This window comes from Nyctibius grandis, chromosome 11 (assembly GCF_013368605.1).
Source record: "Nyctibius grandis isolate bNycGra1 chromosome 11, bNycGra1.pri, whole genome shotgun sequence".
NCBI lineage: Eukaryota > Metazoa > Chordata > Aves > Nyctibiiformes > Nyctibiidae > Nyctibius > Nyctibius grandis.
Window position 1 is genome coordinate 10,765,031 of NC_090668.1, and position 20,094 is coordinate 10,785,124.

A 20,094-nucleotide genomic window follows, 5' to 3' on the forward strand; every position below is an offset into this window, starting at 1 on the left:
TTTTGAAAAACATGAACATGTAGGCTTTTTCCAAATGTGTTATTAGCACATCTCGAACTGCTTAGTATGAGAAGACAGTAAGAGCCGAAAGGCATCTTCCTGAGTACATACAAAATAGGGTTGATTTTTGTCCTATATTCCAGTTTTTCAACTTGTTTTGAAAACAGAACAACAAATCTCATGCTATATATAAATTGACAACTGTATTACAGAAGTCAGCCTCATCCTTCCAGAAATAATTATGACCACTACAGAGTTTTCTTTAAGCTGTCACATCTTCTTGCTGAGGCTGAAGTGTTAAATACATCAGAAAACGTTTTTGCTATTCCAGTACCCATAGGTGGAAGGCAGCACAGGAGAGAGAGTTCCCAAGTGGGAGTTCTTTCAGTCAGTAAGGGCAGCCTAGAGATGTAATTTGGCAGGCTTGCCAGCACCTGGCTGTAAATGCCACTTTTCAGGATGGGTCACACCAAAAGCTTATCTAGCTCAACAACTTGTTACTGCCAGCAGGAAGACCAGATAGGTAAAAAAAGAGTATATATGATACTTTCCCCAACTACTCTCCAACTTAGGGTGCAGAGATCTCTTTTGCTCATTCTAGCTTTTTAAGTACAGCTCTTAACAGATTATACAAAGTCGCCTTATGTTATCTGATATGCTATGGTTAAGATGCATTTTTCTTCTGCCTAAACAGTTGTTGTTCTGCATATCTTTAAAATCACAGAACTATACTTAACGTTTAAAACATGATCTGCTCAGAGAGCTCCTCCTCGAAGCTGGGACATATTTATACGTTATATTTCACTTAGTACCTAATTCAGTACCAGTTGGCTATAAATTTTCCAAGTCTCCAGGGCTATGAAAGATTCATTCTCTGAATTCTTTTCAAGACTGACAAGTGAAAAAAACCCATACAAGCGTAATTAGTCCTTTTTATTAGTAAACTAAGAAGAACACACTCTAGAATCTGAGTTTTAGAAAGACTGTTCAAGAGACATCTGTGAACTTCCTCTGGACTAAAGACAACTACAAGTGCTATTTAATGCTTTGTCAGAATGTTCAAATAGCAATTGTTATGGAAATTCTATATCCAGGAAAACTGCAGGCACATTGCTGTGCATACCAGTACGGAATACTGAAAGATGGACAACATTAAAGACCCTGCCAGACCCCAAAGCAAGTCTGTTGGTAGATTTTTGTACTCTAGTGCACACCTAAAAGCGTCAGTCTATAGTTAAGCTTGTATGAAAGGACTAAGAGGATACCCCTGGAATTTGTCTCCTCATTAACATACAAACACTTGGCAGAACAGAGTCTAAATAAAGACTCATTATCTTCAATACATTTTTAATGTCCTCCTTAAGCTCAGTTTGAGGACTTTATGCACCTTTTCTTCCTCAGTTTCTCAAGCTTTTTTTCCCCTCCAGATTTTTCATCAAATTTTAAAAATTGAAGCAGCTGCAACTAATTTGATCTTACAGCAGATCTGAACTTGCTCAAATAACCACTACAAAGAGATGTTGCTTTTAACATGTTTTTCTTTATGTGGCTCAGGGCCCAGATTTTCTCATCTTGAAAGGGACTTGTCCAACAGGAAGTCAATCCATGCCAAGGTAGCTCTTGTTCATAAAGTAGATATAGCGGATGCATTCAGAGTTGAGATAACTTCAAAGTTCCTTCTCAGGAAGGATTTAATTCTTCTAACAGTGTAGTCCATAGGGAGGAAGTGACCATCTACCTAAACCACTGTAATACGACAGGAAAGCTCTAATACTAGGGTAAGCCAGCCACAGTTTCAGTTTTGATGGATTTTTTTTTTTTTTTCCCCTCCCTCCACAAGACCTTTTCACACTGCATTAGAAATGCATGTCAAGAAAGCTAGGTTTTAAATCTGACAGAGACCTCACAACCTTCACAATCAGATCCCTGCATCTGGGACCCTGCTTTTAAGTTTTTCCCAGTGATACGGGGTTTCCTACTTGAAAACTCTTTCATGGCTTGTGGTCCCTCCAAACAACATACATGGAAGAGAAGCAAAAATGTCTGTAACCCATAATCCCAACCACAGGTACATGCAGGTAAGATCGGTCTTGCAGTTTTATTAACCCTGAAAAGACTCTACAAACCTTGAAACTGTAAGTGTTATTTTCCCCTTGGACAAACAAAATGTTATCAATAACTAATCAGGCATATCTTAGTTTCATGGAACAGCCAACGGCAATTTGTTTTTCAGAATTTTTGACAGCATCTAAATATCTTCAAATACAGGCTCTGAATTTGGAATATGCAACAGATCAATTCTAGCTTTTGCTCCATCATCTATGAGCACTCAGAAGGTAAACTTTTCTCTTAAAAATATTTAGTAGAATTTAAAATCCAACACTGAAATTCTATTTCAATAAAATAAAATGTCCATTTCCAACAAACTGTGGAAACATAAAACAGGACAGATTTATGTTATCCAAGACTAAAGTTTCACATGGTAGAAGAAAAAATTCCAAACCATAGTTTACTTCTCTCTGAATTAATAAAAAATTAGACTTACCTACTTCAGAATTATCATGGCTGTCCTACTACCAAGTTCAAATATTAAAAACTACATTCCAAAAGCTAAATCTGCTGTGCAATACACCTTATTTTGTAGGAATTAAATGTATTCAGAAACATAAAATAACTTTTTAAGAAGGCTAGTGAGGAAAATAAAAAGCCTATGGCTAAATAAAGCTAGATTTCAACAAGTTTACCCAGGTTAGACACCCAATAGGAATTCTGCTACTAGTCATCTCAAATATCCTTGCAGCTAACTGCTTTCTAAAACCAAAATATAGTTGCATGTGCTTCAATAACATATATCGCTATCAAACTTACATTGTCATTCGTACAACCATGCCCTAAGATTACGTTTAAAAAAGGGATAACACCGAAAAAGGTTCAATTTGTCCTTAAGTCTACGAAAATTTGGCTCATTATCAGCTGCCTCTTGAGAGAAGTAACGCCATATTACTACTACCATAGCTCTGCATCACATTTGTCACACTGTATAAATCCAAGCACTCCTACAATTTATACGTCACATTAAATAGTTGATTTAAAAATAATACAATGCTGCCATCACCTGCCGTTGCTGGGCTGCTGTGGAGAATGTCTGGAATGGTCTGAAGGCTCTGACCTCTGGTCAGGAGATCGTGAACGACTGCGGCGGGGCCTGTCATGTGATCGGTTGGAATGATCTGATGCCAGCGACTGAATTTCTGAAATGTCTGTTAAATAAAAGTTGTTTTTTCATGAAATGATTTTAATTAAAATGGTGGCGTGACCTGCTCAAATGGAAATAAGCTTTTGCAGAGAATCTTCATGAAGATGTTAAATCTATGTTTATTATTTCAAAACAACTAAACTTAATATTCCTGAAAGAACAATTGCAAGAATAGGAACTGTATCTTTTTCTCCACTGTTTTTGAAGGTGTGGATTTCAATCACATTCAAACAAGAATTTATCCACATGACAATCTTACTAACTCTTCCTCTCCCCACCCTCTCATCCCACTTAGGTATTTCACATCTTCACGACACAGGGAATTCTTCTCTCCCTTTACAAATCAAGTTTATTTATACTCACCATCTCTTTCTGAAGCATTAGCAGAATGAATACTGTCAGAAAGATCAGGGACATTCAACAGTGTCGCTCGTTCATCTCGCTGAACAACCATCTTCAACTTGCCTTTTGACCTTTCTATTAGTGTTTTTGCATCTGCTAAGGACATATTTTCTGTCACTGTGCCATTTATCTGGAACAGAGTAAGAAAGAGCAGATACGAGCTTACTGAAAAAAAAAAAACAGTGCATCTCCAGTAAAGACAGTGGTTTTCTGTCTGATGATATTTAGAAATAGCTAGAGATACTTATCAAATTACCACAATACAATAAAAGACTATTGGGCTCATCCGAACTATAACAAAATACAGAAAATTATTTTCATCTTTCAAAGACACTAACACAAAACTTTTAAAATATTAGTTACATTTTTTGAACCAGTGCTGCTATATTCAGCAGAGTAAAGAATGGTATGTTTTTCTGCACCAACACATTTACAGCAGTATCTTGAAATAAAAATTGCTAGTATGAATTAGAAATCCCTGGGTATAACGATTTCTACAAAAATCAAAATTTAACCCGAAGGCAAGTTCTAGTGTTGCTCAATAGCACAATTCCACAACATTGCATTGTATAACTAAGCACATAGGGCCAAAGTCTCATACCATCCCAAATGTTTTCTACTATGCATTTACAGTAGGCACTCTTTGTTTGAATAAGGTCTAGGGAATAATACCAAAAAAACCAAAAAGGCTTTATAATTTTCCTTTCCTTAGAGAGTTTGATTTATACTTAGATTTATTGATCTTTGAAATAATTTAATAAAAAAATACATCTTCTACTAACAATAATTACACTATTAAGGGCTAGCTAATTCTAAGAACAGTTATATCAATGAGTTTTCCCTTTGAACAAACACCACCACCATTTACTATACCTTCAGTACAACATCTCCTTCCTGAATATTGCCATCTCTTGCTGCCAGGCTATCCTGTGATATTTCTTTCACAAATATGTGGCTTGCCAACCGTAGACCATACTCTTTAAATAATAGCAATAAAAGAAAAAAGAAAACTGATGAAGCTACAGTAAAAAAAAAAGGAGGGCAGTATCTGAAAATTTACAACACTGCTTTACACAACAGTTACACTGGAAACACAAAGAGGAGAGTGAACTCAGCACATGAAGGGCAGTAGTAGAATTACATTATGGATTCACCATTATATCAATCTCTTTTCTAAATCTGTCCATAACCATAGCTGTTGTTCAATAGCTTAGCTTAGATGCTACCTACAATTTTTCCCCTCTTTCAAACAAGACAGACACTGAAGACTCAACTAAAGTATACTGAAGGTATGTAGCCACTGACTACCAGATGTCAGGTGCACGGTTGAGGTTTGTTTACACTACGTAATACTTTACCCTTAATTAAGCACATGTATTTTGGAATATGAAAAATACTACCAGAAATACAATAGCAGTTTTCAAGTTTTCAGCTAGCTTCTGGTAAGAGAGGCAAACAAACTGTTAACAGCATTATTCATACAGTCCATGAAGCCCTTAACACAACATTGCCTGAAGCAGTTGGCCTTTAAAAACCAGCAAAAGTCTTAGCAAGAGAATTACATACAAGTTACCTTCATTTTTCCTCGATTTCACCAGCGTTACTTTGGTAGGTTTTGCCGGCTGACTGGAAGTAACCGACCTTCTGTCTGATCTCGGTGATAAGCTTCTCTCTCTGCTAGCACTTCGGTCTCTTACCCAGCTCTTCTCATGCCTTCTGTTGGCACTTGGACCACCACGGCTGCTTCTTGGATCACGTATCTCTTCATCATAGCTATCGTCCTCATTTTCGGACACTGGTTCAGGTTCTGGTCGAGCCACTGGAATCTGAATTTTCTTCATCCTTCGTATAGTCTACAATCAAACACTAGATATGAGCCTCTGGCTGTGTAATGCTAATGGTGTCACTAAATGTCAGAAGCCAAGCTAATCCTAAAACTCAAAAGAACACGCACAGATGTATTTGTGAATGCTCTGAATTCTTGCATCTTCATTATAAAATTCTATCCAATTAATATAGGAGACTCATCAATACAGATTACTAGAAACCTGTTTTTGAGGGGACAAGTATGTTTGTTTTTGCGTTGTTTTAGTCCTTTTTTGGTTCTGCAAAAGTGGCAAAAGGATAAGAATAACAGCCATTGGAGCATAACACAATGTTCCGTCTTCACAGAGCTGCATATTTGAATGCCCTCTCTCTGCTTAAACCCACAAATCAGTGACTGGCACTGCTAAAAACTTATTTTGCTAACATGTAATCTACTGTATACTCAGTGTGTTATTGACAGTAACTCTCCTCAACTTTGAAGCCTCCCAATCTTCCAAAGCAATGTTTATGCAAGCCACAGAGGAAGGGGAACATTCCCGCTGAAAGTTCCAAGGTGGTTTGCACTAACACAGACAGCTATTTCCAGAATAAGAACCAACTCTGTTTAGAGGTTTATTTGCTACACCATAAAGTTTTTATTAATTGCTTTTCTCTACATAAATCTACACACCAAATTCTTAAGATATTGAAACCCCTGCACAGCTTGCCACACAGTTTTGTGTAAGCTTTAAAGAACTGCTCATCTACAGATGCAAAGCACAACACAATTTTTTTCAACTGTCTTAAAGCACACAAGAGCACTAGAAATCTGTCAGCACAAAAGCCTTTCTACAAGCTCTAGAAGTCTGTGCATTTGTGTGCTATTTTTTGTAACATAAATCTCAAACTTCTACAGAAAGCTGGATTACTACCCTTTAGTGATGACCTGTTCTGTTTTGCAAAGTTCAAAAGCCAACCACTTTGAATAAGCCTACAAAATTATAGGAATTAAGATAATTATACTTTATTTTGGCAAACTGTTTACCAAGCATAAATAGAACTGTTAGTTCCTGAACAGCGGGTAAAGTCCTTTAGCATACGCCAGCCTTTGAAAAACTTGACAGAAGTACACTCAAGAAAGCAAAGAAATATTAAACAAAACTGAGAATTGAGCTTTTGGCAAACTGAGAAGATCTTTACCATAAAGAAAAGGAGTCTGAAGTATCCAGTGCCGCACCATCCAAACATCATCCTTCACACTTTAAAAAAAACTTCAGTGACCCACATGATAAACATGTCATAATCATCACTTAAACCTGAAGCATCACACAGGTATTATTCAAGTACCTTGCATTATGCATGTATTTCATAGCAACTTGACACCATTTCACTTCTGCTTGACCTATAACTATGGAATTTAAGTAAGCTTAAATCTTCAAGACATTCACTTACAATTTTGGCATTCTTCCCACTTTTCCTCAGCTGCTGAACAGCAAATGCATGCTCGACATTATCCATTGAAACTCCATTAACCATTGCAACACGGTCATTTTCTCTAAATGAAAAACATCACAATGCACAATATAAATATTTTACGCCAAGGGGAAAATATTGGGGAATGGGTGTCTCTGAACATACTACCCATATTATAAACCTGCTATACAAACAGTTACAGATAGATATCCTGACAGCAAAACAGTTTGGAGATTAAGCTACCACTGACAAAGATGAATGTCCCCGAAATCAGAATCCAGGTACAGTCTGGCACTTACTGTAGCAGTCCTTCTGCTGGGCCTCCTTTCAGCACATCAGAAATAACTATTGATGTCTCACCACTCTGAAAATGAGGATTATCTCTTCCTCCAGATATTGCAATACCAAATCCAAATCCAGGGGCCTATAACGTAACACGAGAAATATTTTTACTTTCTAATATTTACATGGTCACAATTCACATTCCTGTGTCAAACACAAAAAGGCCCTATTGGATGAATATAACTTTTTGGAAGAACGAACGATCAATGAACCATGCAATGCTATGCAATCCAAGAACAGGAGAGAGGTTAAAAAAGAAATAAAAAAACACTTTTAGAAGGCAGAGAGTTTCAGACTAACTACCCAGTCTCTCCCAAGAGCAAATTATTAGAGTTCCCATTTGCATTTTTATGGCCTGGGCCTCAGATGGTCATCAGTAAGACCTCAATCTTCAGTAAGCACAACATACCACACCACTGTGTTGAGATACTAATTCAAACCCATATCACTTCCTGCAACACTTTCTCTGAGGTTTCACATTATGGTATTTACCTAGCTTGACCTCGCTGAGCTCAGGAACTGACAGGATCACAACACACAGTAGTATGACTGCAGGCTCAGTTCTTAGGAATAATACCAAGACCACTTGTACCATTAAATACATCAAAACCTTGTCAGCACTTGCAAATCATCTGTGTCTTAACAAAAGTAATTTGCTTCACTCTTTTCCCTCTAGGGTGACCTGCCACTACAGCAAGGTCAATGCCTCTGAAAAGTTATTCCTGTTAGATATTTCAAGACACAACAATGATGCTTACATTTCTGCCTGGAAGCAGTGAGGGTGGGAAATAAACTTTCTAAATACAACTGATTTGCAAACTATCTAGCTCTTCCATCATTGCCCAGAAAACACTGTCCAAAGGATATTAACATTTAAGTGCTGTGTTTTGCTCAAGAATTTATTTTGACGTTTTCGACTATGCAAAACACCCTCACTGAATGGAAAAGATGAGGTTTCAGCCAATTCCTCCTCTCCATTTCACACAGCATACACTCCATGCTGGCAGACTTATCCCTTTCTTTTTCAGACTTTTCAACAAACATGACCCAGCTTCAGCAATGAGCTTCATAACCTTACAGTGACAGCAGAAGCAACATAGATGGCAGTCTGCATCTGGCTGTAAAACACAACATTCAGCTTCTCGGACAGTAATCACTGCTCAAAAAACATGTTTCCTATTTCCCCCCAAAACAGAGGTCATAAAAAGACAGTCCAGATTTAGCCTGTAAGCAGTGAATAGGACCATACAGTATTAAAACAAAGATTTGGAAATTCACTGTTCAGAAGTTGATTTCAACACTCAGCAAATACTGTTGCCAGGTATGAAGAAAATAAGTTAGTCTAACAAGTGTGCGGGAGTGGGGAGGGGTACACCTTACTGCTTCTTTTACATTCATTTTAATTCATTAAATGAAGACTGGACATCTTTTCAAGGTACATTCCAGCCGGATCAACCAGAAATCATGGCTGCAATTCAAGAATTACTAAGCGAAACCCTGTGCCATACAGGAGGACAGTCTAAAGGATCATAATGACTACTTATGACCAGAGCTGAGGTTTTCTTAGTTTTATTTTTTAAATAGGCGACAAAGAGAATATATAATAGCCTATGAAAATACGTAACAAAAACTCCTTTCAAAACAGTAACATTTCCCCTTTCTTATGCCACTGCTTCATCTTGCAGTTTTCCATTGTTATAACAAACAGAATTCAGTTTGCACTATATTTGTGTGGGGAAGGAAAGGGAGAAGAGAGATAATAACAAAAGGCATTTATGTCAAACTTCATTTAAATGTTCTCTCTCTTTCCTTATACCATAAACAAAAAAATTCTCATAGGTCGCCACTCATGAAAAGGAATACAATCATGAGGCTAAGGCCAGCAGAGATGCAGAAACTCACTGTAGACTTTATCTGGCTGCATGCCATTCTATTTTTGAGTAGATTTGCAAACCAAACCACCAATACGAAGATGACTAGTTTCATACTTGAATGTTCTTCTTTTCAAGAAGCCCTGAAACAATGCAGTCTCATATACAGACAGCAGTCAAAAAAAGACCAGAAGTCAGATAAAGCCTTTCTAGTAACATAAATCAGTCTTAAGAAAGACTCCAAATTAGGAAGTTCGAATCAAACCTAAATCTTTTTGAAAATTTAAGAGCTCAAACAAGAAACCTTACATTAAACCTCAGCCTACTACTTTTCATTTTATCCTACTGCCTACCATCACCTTAAGAGATAAACGATAAACTGAACTACCCTCAGAAAACTGAACCTAGCTCCTAGACATGTCCGGAAACAGCAAGATATTGATCACTACAGCTTGTATAAGATATAAACATGTATCTTAACTAAAATGGCATATTATAAAAAAAAAATCTGCCACATCACAAATTCACCTGTCAGGTGTTGTAGTGACAACGCAAGAAAAAAAAACCAACTGTACTATTTTGCTGTCCCACAGTAAGGCAGCATGGGAGAAGCAGCACGGTATGTACATAGATGGTTTCTGTTATTGGGGAAGGAGACACATCTAGCACAGACACACAGAACTTGGGTTCCAAGTATAAAGAAACCCATGTAATATACAAAGCGCATGGTTCCTCCTTAAAGTCCTTTATAGTTAAGTATATAAAAGCAGAAGATCTCTAAATAAAAGATAAACTACATCTACCTGATAAGCTTTAAGTGAACTTGAGACTCGCTCAATCTCTTAAGACCTAAGCAGCAGTCCAGGAAATTGGAACAGCAGTAAAGAAAGGGAACAAAAACTCTTGGTTAGAAGTTCAAGCCTCTCCTCCCCCAGAAAAGTTTCTAGTAAGTCTTTTGGCAATGGTGCTGGAATTCGCCAACTACTGTGTTAAATCACAGCACAGTCAGACTGCTTGTATGCTCTGTTCCAGATTCTCTAAGATACCTGAAGCAGACAGATAAAAAAAATTCTGATGTTTGAACCATATCAAAGTGCCTGAAGTGACACGTGTATACTGCCACTACTGGCATTAAGCATACTCTGTCCTGAACTTGTGATGACATCTCTGGACAGTAAAAGTCATACAAAGAAACTCTTCAAAAGAAGTGAGCATTCTTCAACAAGAATTCCCTATGTAAAGCACTCCCTTCTCTTTTGTAAGGCTCATCTTCCAAAGTTTATTTACCATACTATCCCCTTTTTAAAGGGCCATTACAGGATCAAAACACATTCAAAAATCCCTTATCTTTTCAACGTATGTAACAACATTTCCAAACTGCCATTAATTGGTTTATAAATCAGTAACTGCCCCCTATAACAATGCAGAAGCATTTTTAAGATGTTTAATATCTCAGACACTGACACGTTAAGAAAGCTCATCAGTAGACTACACAGCCAAAATAAATTGCATAGTACCTGCTAGCAGGGCTTTTTTGTTTTTTCTTCAGCAAGAAATTGCATACAAGTGATATCTACTTTCCTAAAATTTTGATGATTACCAAAACTGCTTTTTGTTTTTACAGTTTTGGCTACCTTTATGAAGCCCCGAGAAGAGTTAAAGGAATCCTACTCTGCCATACACAGGAGCAATGGAGTTACAGTAGAGAACAGCACAGGCTTAAAACGAAGTAAAAGTGTCAGTGCTGGAATTACCAACAGGACAATGAGTCTCCAAACAGGAAAAAGTGTAGTCAAGAATATTCTATGTATCTTTGCTAACACACACACATGCCACCTACAAAACTACTTGCATTTCCCCCCCTATTTTTAAGGCTCCTCATTATAATAGATGTTAGTGGTCCTTACTCATTAACTAGTTTTTATCAACTATCATTAATAAAAACGAATTAGAAAAGAAACCACACAGTTACATAGTTTCTATGGGGCACTTCGAGGGACAACGTATTTGCTTGCCATCAGGCAGGTACTTGTGAAGGGACAAGAGTTGATCTAGACTGACACCAACTCTGGACTTCTCTGCCTCTCCCAGGGGGACTTACTAAGGTTTTAGACAAATTCATTCTGGATCTGATTCTTCCAACGACTTGTCTAGCCTCATTTCTAAAGGCAAATACTGACAGAATGTACAAAAGTCTGGTGGATTCCAAGAGCTTTGCAGGCGTACCAATAAAACAGGAAGCCAGTAACGTGAGGCCTGACTTGCATCTACCCTGTAGAAATTCAGCACATGTTAAATGTCATGGATTCCATCATTCACAGCCAGCTCACTGCCCTCAGCTAAGCCAAAATCAGAGGGACTTTTTAGTGTGCCTCACTAGAGAGAGCAAGTTCAGTTCTTCAAAGTGTTTTTTGTGTAGCTGACAGCAGATGGTCTCTAGCAGTTCTGTAGCTCAGCCAACTGGAGCAGATAAAGTCACATAGAAAATATTCAACAACCACTCAGAGTGGCATTTCAAGTCTATTCCAACTCTAATAAGTTCTAGATACCTTTGAGGATAAGAGATCTGGATGCATTTCACTCCTTCTGACTAACTGAAGTAACCTCATTTACTTGATAATCTAACACTAAAAGAACGTCACAAATAATAAGCAAAATCAAAAACCCCACACGCAAATATGCAGTCACTCTCCTAAATCTTCTTCCCAATGCTAAGGATAAATTCTAAGCACCAATTTGCTTAACATTAGCATAAGAGTTTTGGGTTTGTTATCTGGCAGATGGAAAACATTTGTTTGAATTGGCTAAATTAATGCTATCAAAGTTATTAACAGTACATGCTATCAGCCTTCAATAGCTACGTGAGAGATACTTACTCAGCTAACAAAACAGTTAAGCCAGTGCAGTTGGCAGAAGTTTGGCACCTAAAATACCATAATCAAAATTATAATCAAATCACACTTTCACTTCTATACTATACAAGGACTTCTGACTATGCTGCAAGCACAATCGAAGACACGCTTTCTAATTCCTACCTATTATTTCAAAATTTGTTCAAGGTAACACCATATTGCAGCATTTCATTATTCCTTTGTACACTGACTGAACTCATCATTTTCAGGTTTCACTTAAGTTACTGCTCCAATTAGCCAGACAAATATCCCCTTCAAGAGAAACTAAGCTATCACCAAGTCTACAAGCCAACCTTGTATTGCTATAGCAATTTTTGCTTGTTTTTGAATATAAGACAGTACTGATTTAATCAGTAATACGAGTTAAAAAAAAAAAAACACAAAACAAAACCAAAAAAAAAAACAACAACCAAAAAAAACCCCAAAAACAAACAAACACTAAGTTTACGAAAGTTCCAGGGATGACTGGACAGCTTCAAGAAGAAAACATAAAGGGCAATTACATATAGAAATAATACTTCTTGCTCAAGAACTTGTTGACCTAAAAACTGTTGGAAGCTTGAAGGGTAGCCTAGATAAGTATCACTACACATTTTTGGGTTTACTTATACTTTTCTTTCAACATGTGGTGGCAGTCAGAGACAGGGTACTTTGTACAGCTTCTGCTCAAACGGAGCTTAACTGCTTTCTTCTTAAGAGGGCTGGTACTAAAGAGGTTATTTTGAATCAACAACATTAAACTTGTTAAAATCAACAGAAAATAGGTTTGTACAGAGAATTAACATTTTATCTGACCAGCTGATCTATTTGTACACATTTTTAGTCACAAAGGTCCATTCATCTGATCAACACTACAATTCTAAAAATGCGTTGACTCTATGCTGAAGAACTGAAGGCAAACGATATAACTTGCTCCCTTGAGAAAACTCTTGTGCATCTCCCTTTTGTTGGAATGAATACAGCTATTTGGGCCATGATTCCATGGTTGCTTTAATACTAAGCTGCTGCCAGAAATGGCATCCCACCTTGTTCTGACCTTCCCAAAGCAATTCATTCCTCATTGCCTCTCTTGTACAGCATCACAACAGCTACATCAGAAATCAATTTAATTTAAGAGTAACTCAAGTAAGAGAGGAGTCAGTCTAAATATAAAAGCTGTCTATTCACTGATTCCAGTACACATTCCTTTGTGTAAGATGCACATTCTGACGACCCAAAATTACTATTTTCAGCCACTAATTAAGAAAGCATCAAGCAAATAAGGCAGTTTTGAACACATTTATTTCTACTTAACTACACTGTTTTATGCTCCTGCAAATAAAGCTTTAAAACATTTAAGTATAGTTACAGAACACTCGTTAATGAACACTTACGACTTCTAGTTACTTTCAGTTATGTACAGAAGTAATGGAAAGCTTTGTTTCTGGCATGGTTATTTGTAGGCAGGCTTATCTCTGAAACCCAACAAACAACTAGAGCTACTATCAAATGGAGCTTTTACAACACTTCTAAATTTAAACAAAGGAATATGACAGTTTCCTTTTCTTTTATTTCCTGACATCTGGCTTTTTCCTATTGTTTTCAAAAGCTACCAGCATCCTGCGTTAGGCACACACAACTAATTGTATGAACTTACCCTGTGAAGAGTCACTGTGTGTTGTTCCCATATAGCTGTTTCTTCCATTGTTGTGCTCTAAGGAGAAAAAAACCCCAAAGATTAGACTTCACTGTCAATAGCTGTACTAAACAACTGTATAATACCACAAATAAACTTACACTCAAAAGTAACATTAATATTCATATTGAATAGCTACAGAGAAGTAGGGCTGGCTCATTTGTTACACATTTCCTGCCTTTATATGTCACATCTGAACTTCCCGTGCTCCTAGGGAAAGGGGGCAGGGGGAAGAATAGGCAAAATAGATTTCTAATCTTTATATATTTCAGAACTTCAAGTTATAAAAAAGTTTAAAGGGAAGGACTACAAGAAGCATTTGTGATGTAGGCTCTCTTGGTTGCTCATTAAGTATACAGTAAATGAAGCTGGTCCAATGCCCACTTTCAGTTTTTCACCGTGATCAGTTGTATTTATATTCTAACTTATATACTTCATACTTTTGTGAACATTCTCCTTTTGCTTGTTCCAACTGTATGCAGATTATCACCAATTCATGAATGCCCAGCTACAGATTACAGTACCTGTGCTACTGTGTTACGCATACAGGTCACATTTGACAGACTCTACAGTTTAGCGAGGGCTAATTTCTTCGGTGAACAATAGCACTGCAGAAATAAACAAGGTCCTCTGTAAGGGAACTAGATTAACCAGTAACATTATGACAATATTTACATACCTTCACTTCTGCTTAAAAGAGCAGACACTTGCACTACTTCATGTGCCACAACAAGCAGGCATTTGGAAAGGGGAAGATGGTGAGGGAGGAAAAATGAGCAGAGCCAAAGGCTTGAAAACAGGCAGAAAGGCAGCAGGAAATACACAGCGAGTAGCATGAAGTCTCCTGCCACCCTGCTGCTGCATTTTCTACCCTTCCAGAGGGAGTGCCCAGTGTTTTGCTCCATACCCTCCCCTCTCATAAGCAAGCAATCCACTAACTAAAGAACAGAATCAGAACACGAACATCTCTGCAACATGGTAGTGTTGTATTTTTTAATATCTACTTTAAATTTGTTTCAGTTACGGGAACTCAGCCACTACAACAAAAAGTACTCCTAACTTTTAATCCAGTCCTGTATTATAACAGCAAAGAGCAGCAGGAGTGTTTACTCTCACAATCAATACCTCTGAAAACGTTATGCAATTTTATAACATCAGAATTTGCAACTAGGTTTAAAAAGCGAGTCCTTCTCATGACCCCAAAAAGCTGTGGGGTTTTCTCTTACACATTTTGTGCTCTCATTTCAATGGTTAGGATGTGCTACATCACTGCTCATTTCTCTTTCAGTGTTCACTTCTCCTGAAAGCGTTGGTGCAACTTAATTGGGATATATTTCATTCAAACAGCTTTTTCCCCTCCATTCAGTACCAAATGTTACTCCTTTGCATCACAAATTGATTCAACTCTACCCCAGAATTAGATTATTTCTCTCCAGCTTTTTAAAAGTAGACCAAATCTGTATTAAATCAATAACTATTTACACACACAAAGCCATCTTTGAGCAAAATAGAACATTTTGCTTGCTAAACGGTTAATGAATACTGATTTTCTTCCCTATTTCTGATGCTCCCATTCTGTCTTAGTCTTGGCAAGAGTTTCTCAGGCTAAACGTCTCTTCAACAAGTGAAGAATTATCTCTGCAAGTAAACTTCTAAAAGAAAGAGCTTTAAGTAGCTCCTGATCAGAAAAAGGTGCAACAGGAATCCAATAAAGGACTGCAAAAGTCACCATTCACATTTTAATTGAAATAGGCTGCCTCATTTCTACCTACAGTTACCAAAGAAGTTAACCTGACTGGCTCATTTATTGCATTTATCCTGGCAACACCACGCAGGTACAATGCTCCATCAGCAGTCAGAGGCACTGCCGCACGGCACAGTTTGAGCTACTTGGCTAACAAAGTACCAGATTTCAATGGCTGCGAGTTCTTGCGCCCCACTGTTGGAGTGTACAGTACACAGGGCATGGTGCAAACACACCAACTGGATATGGATGTGGCGAAGACTGATAAAACCCAGTTTAACCCGCTAAACGCTGCTCCCACTGGATCTGGGAGAACTGGCAATCCAAGAGCTGGAGCGGGATAAGATAACAAAAACAGCTAAGCAATGACTAAGACAAATTGAAATTACCTATGTAACACGCTTCTGAGAACAAGATGACTTACTACCTCACAAAAAAAACAAGACAAATCCTGAAAAAAACACACACAAACTCACCAGCCTTTCTAAAACTGGACGGGGTGCTCACTGCTCAATCTACTGACCATTTTTAATGCCTTTTTTTCCTTTCTGTAGAAGCTCAGTCTTTCCACTTTCTTTGCTTCTTGTTCTCCATTTTCCTGCTCACACCATCTCCTCTACTCACCTATTGCTGTCACCTCCCCTAGATTTTACTAATACATTCATTTCAAATTCACAAGACTTGGAAACATCAAACATCCGTTAGTTAGATAGCAAACCAAGTAATATCTTCATTCTTTCTGCATGCCCAAACAGTCCAATCAAGAACAGAAAAAACAGTTCAAAGGCAGTCTGAGTTGAGTTGTTGGCTTTGACACAAACTGCTTATGTGAGTTAGTTTCTCATCTGAAAAGAACTACATTCAATCACAAAAGACTGAGAAGTTTGATGAAGACCTGCGAAGGTACTCACCCTTCTAAGCACTGATAACTGAGGTAGAAGAACTAGCTTGGGCTACCATCAGCTGAGGTCCCTGTTGTGATGATGCTGCATACTCACAAAGTGCTCTGTTTTTCATGCAACATCTGAATTTCGGGACCCTTGTAAGGACTTAATTCCCAAGTCTCTAGAAACGGCAAACACCACTTGTAATGAGCGGGCAGGGGCAGACAGCGTAGATCTGCAGTGATGGTGCCAGCCCTGCTGACTGCTGGTGCCAAGCTTGGTACCCCAAATGATGTTACCCACCACTGATTTAGGGGAAATCGAGGTGACTCAGCAGGAACTGAGAAATACATACAGCCTAACACCGCAGAAACTAGGAATATATGAGAATACCAAGATGCTACAGTCTAGAGTAACTTAACAGAGACCATTAAGTATCTTTGAAATGCAAGTGGACAACTGACAGCATTTGAACTTTGCAAACTCCAGATACTATGTCTATAAAACCTATGGTTCTCTGCAGGTATTAAGAACAAAAAGAACAGAAAGAGAATGATGGTATCATGACTTCATTGTTGGAAAAAAAGATTTATTTTATGCTTATGCTTTATTAAAATGAAGTTTCCTTAAGCTCCTCTTAAACACCCTTATACCATTAGTACCATTCCCAGCTGTGTATATGGCAAGTGGATGTGTTTGTGGGTTGGTTTATTATTTGAAGTCATACATAAAAATGCAGTTCATCAATATGGAAGTAATGCAACTTATAATTTGCACAGAATCTTGGAAGTATCAAATCTTGTTCAACTTCTTAATCTTTGAAATTGCCCTGAGATATAAACATGTCAAAGTAAACACCTTCCCAGAAAGCTGCCTTTGTGTGCTACAAGGGTCCTTCAAACTATAAACATTTTTTGTTCCCCTTCTCACCACATTTCTTTTCTGCTTCTCAAGGGCTGGGATTTTCACTTTTCTTTTTTAAAACCATGCCTTTTCTCATACAACTCACCTTCACGCATGCATCTGGGCACGTGCCCACATACATAAGATTGAATTTCCCCAAATGATTTATTCTGTACTTATGTATCAAGATTTTTCCTTCAAGCATCGTGAAGTTAAAAAAAAAGCCTTACTGGCTACCAGTTTGAGCAATGCTGCCGTGTTTGCAAATAGCATTGCTCAGTTTACCTGTGTTGCAGCTGGAAAAGCTGTTAGCAGCAGCAGCACTGGAGCCACCCATGGGCTTGAGAAGACAGTTCAAGTTCACATTTGGAAAGCCTCAAACAACAGCCACAGAAATTATTATTTTATACCTAAAATAATGCAAGGTTCCTGAGGTAAAGTTTCTTGCAGGATAACACTTACTTCTTTAGACTTCTACACCTAGAGGAAGAGCTTGGACTAAGGCCAAAGCTCCTACATACTCTTGAAATCAAAAGCCAGAACAGTTTCCCAATGTTTCTTTGTAAGTCTAGGGGGACTTACTAGAGCAATTATCTTTCTTGTTTTAACTGAACTGCTTTTCATAAGTTAAGTGTGTCAAGAATGACAAGTTAGATTTTAAGCAATTGTTTGGTAAATTATGATCAAGTTTTGACACATGCGGTCAAGGAGGTTTCAATTACCTTATTTAGTAGTAAAATTCAACAGTAATTTCCTATAAATAAACAATAAGTGTTAAATATCTACTGTTGTTATACATTTCCACATATTTCTCACTAATGACAAACAGATTATTCTATTTTCAGAGAAAATCCTACTTAGGTATCTACCTTAGAACAGGCAGACTTTCAGATTTTCCTCAGGCCAACACAAGAGTAACCTACCATGGGAAGCAATACAGTACTTTTAGTATCTTTACAAACCTGGTTTTGTGGATCAGCATTGACAGCTGTCCTACAGATAATAACATGAAGCAACTACTTCTGCCGCCTCAGGGGGCATATTGTTTCTATTCTCCACAAAACACAATAGAGAGGAAAGCTATCTGCAACAGATCCAAGTCCCTGCTCTAACCCTTTCAACCACAGCAAGCAAACTACAAGAAACTGAATGACCAGATCACAAACGGCCATATAGAGAACACTATCTTTGCTCCAAGCTTGCAGCCTCATGTTGTAGCTTTTGTGTACACCTTACTTCCAATAAATGTCTAAAAACATTCCTAACTGTCCTGATAAAATCATAACAACCTTGAGAAATAGTTTTCTTATTCAAGACATGAAAAAAAGAGAAGAGAAAGAAGAACTGGTAAGGGGCTGTATCAAAAGAATGAAATGAGTTTATATTTAGAGTCTGTCTCTTCAGGAGGACACACCAGACATTCGTACACTTTATCTACCTTGCTATATTTCTATTTGGCTTCTAAAATTCTTGGGGAAGTCCACTTCAGCAGTAGGTTGCTATTGAACTCTAAAGTTTAAAGTTTTAAAGGTTAAATGCAGCATCAATACATTTTGATTGCACTTGGGGAAACAAGAATTAGAAGTGCATATCATAACAATTCGCATTTGCAACTGTTACTACAACTTCTGCAGGTTTGTTGGGTATCTAGGAGGTGATATTTATCATTCGCTTAAAAAAAAGAGTCAAAGTCAATATCCAAACCAAACAGCTTCCTGAGGAAGTTAAGAAAAGAAAACCGAATCCTCAGCCAGCAGAGAGCAGAGAATGAAGAGGTCATTTCCTTACACACAGCATCTTTCAGCACTCAGTTGGAGCAGTGTGTTGTTTGCAACACTGACCAGGAAGACTTCCTACAGACACATTTCTCCTTGCCTAGTTGAACTACAGCCACCTTAAATTCCGACAGATTCCCTCCAATTGTCTTATCACAAAAGCTTTCATCTGACTGGAGAAAAAAAAAAGAAAAAAAATCGATTTTTCAACAGTTGTTCCCCTGCAATTAGTGCAATGAGGAGAGAATCCTATTATCAGACTGATTTTATCAATTGAAATGAGAGCTTTGCCTTACATAGTCTTTACACAACACACGCAATGCACCACATCTACTCTACATAGCACCTTAGAGATATTTGAGCTATTTCAAATACTGGAAGCCAACTACTCGAGCAAGTGTGGCCAGTCAGAGAGCCAGGTACTGCGAGGCAGGACAGACACAGCAAACTGCCCACCGCCCAAGCTGGCTGTTCGCACTCAGAACTGCAGTATCTCTGTACTAGACTTTGCAAGCAGCCTATAACCTTGTTTTTTACTTCATCATCACTCTTTGCAAGGAGGAAAAACTGTTTTCCTGGACGTATTTTTGAGAAAAGACTCAAGAGATCAGACAGAGCAGCTCTGGGACTGGCTGCTGCAGAGACAAACAACATGCACCTGATGCTAGTTGATTTATCTCTTTTACACGGCAATGCTAAGTGGAGGTGAACACCCCCACTAAAGCATTCTCTTGTGAGAGCTGTATAAAACAAAAATTCTCATTCATCACTGAAGCTGAGAAGCCAGTCGTTAGTCTCACCATCTGTCTGAATGTACATCCATGGAAGTGACACCAACCCTCTATCTTGGAAACAACATGGATTCATGAAAGGCAGGTCCTGCTTGAACAACCTGATCTCCTTCTATGACAAAGTGACCCACTTAGCAGACGAGGGCAGGGCTGTGGATGTAGTCTATCTAGACTTCAGTAAGGCATTCGACACTGTCTCCCACAGCATCCTCCTAGACAAACTGGCTGCCCGGGGCTTGGATGGGTGGACTCTTAAATGG

General features: G+C 38.0%; 1 protein-coding gene across 6 annotated transcripts in view; it reads right to left on the minus strand.

The window, feature by feature from the left end:
* The window catches only part of TJP1 (tight junction protein 1), a 165,060-nt gene that overhangs the window by 29,768 nt on the left and 115,198 nt on the right, over positions 1–20,094 (minus strand). For all 6 annotated transcript variants that reach the window (XM_068409758.1, XM_068409757.1, XM_068409756.1 and 3 more), the window contains 7 exons: positions 13,699–13,755; positions 7,237–7,361; positions 6,917–7,019; positions 5,232–5,511; positions 4,532–4,635; positions 3,620–3,788; positions 3,116–3,260 (listed from right to left, as the gene is read on the minus strand). In XM_068409758.1, coding sequence (XP_068265859.1) covers positions 3,116–3,260; positions 3,620–3,788; positions 4,532–4,635; positions 5,232–5,511; positions 6,917–7,019; positions 7,237–7,361; positions 13,699–13,755 — 983 coding nt within the window. The remainder of the gene's footprint in view (positions 1–3,115; positions 3,261–3,619; positions 3,789–4,531; positions 4,636–5,231; positions 5,512–6,916; positions 7,020–7,236; positions 7,362–13,698; positions 13,756–20,094) is intronic.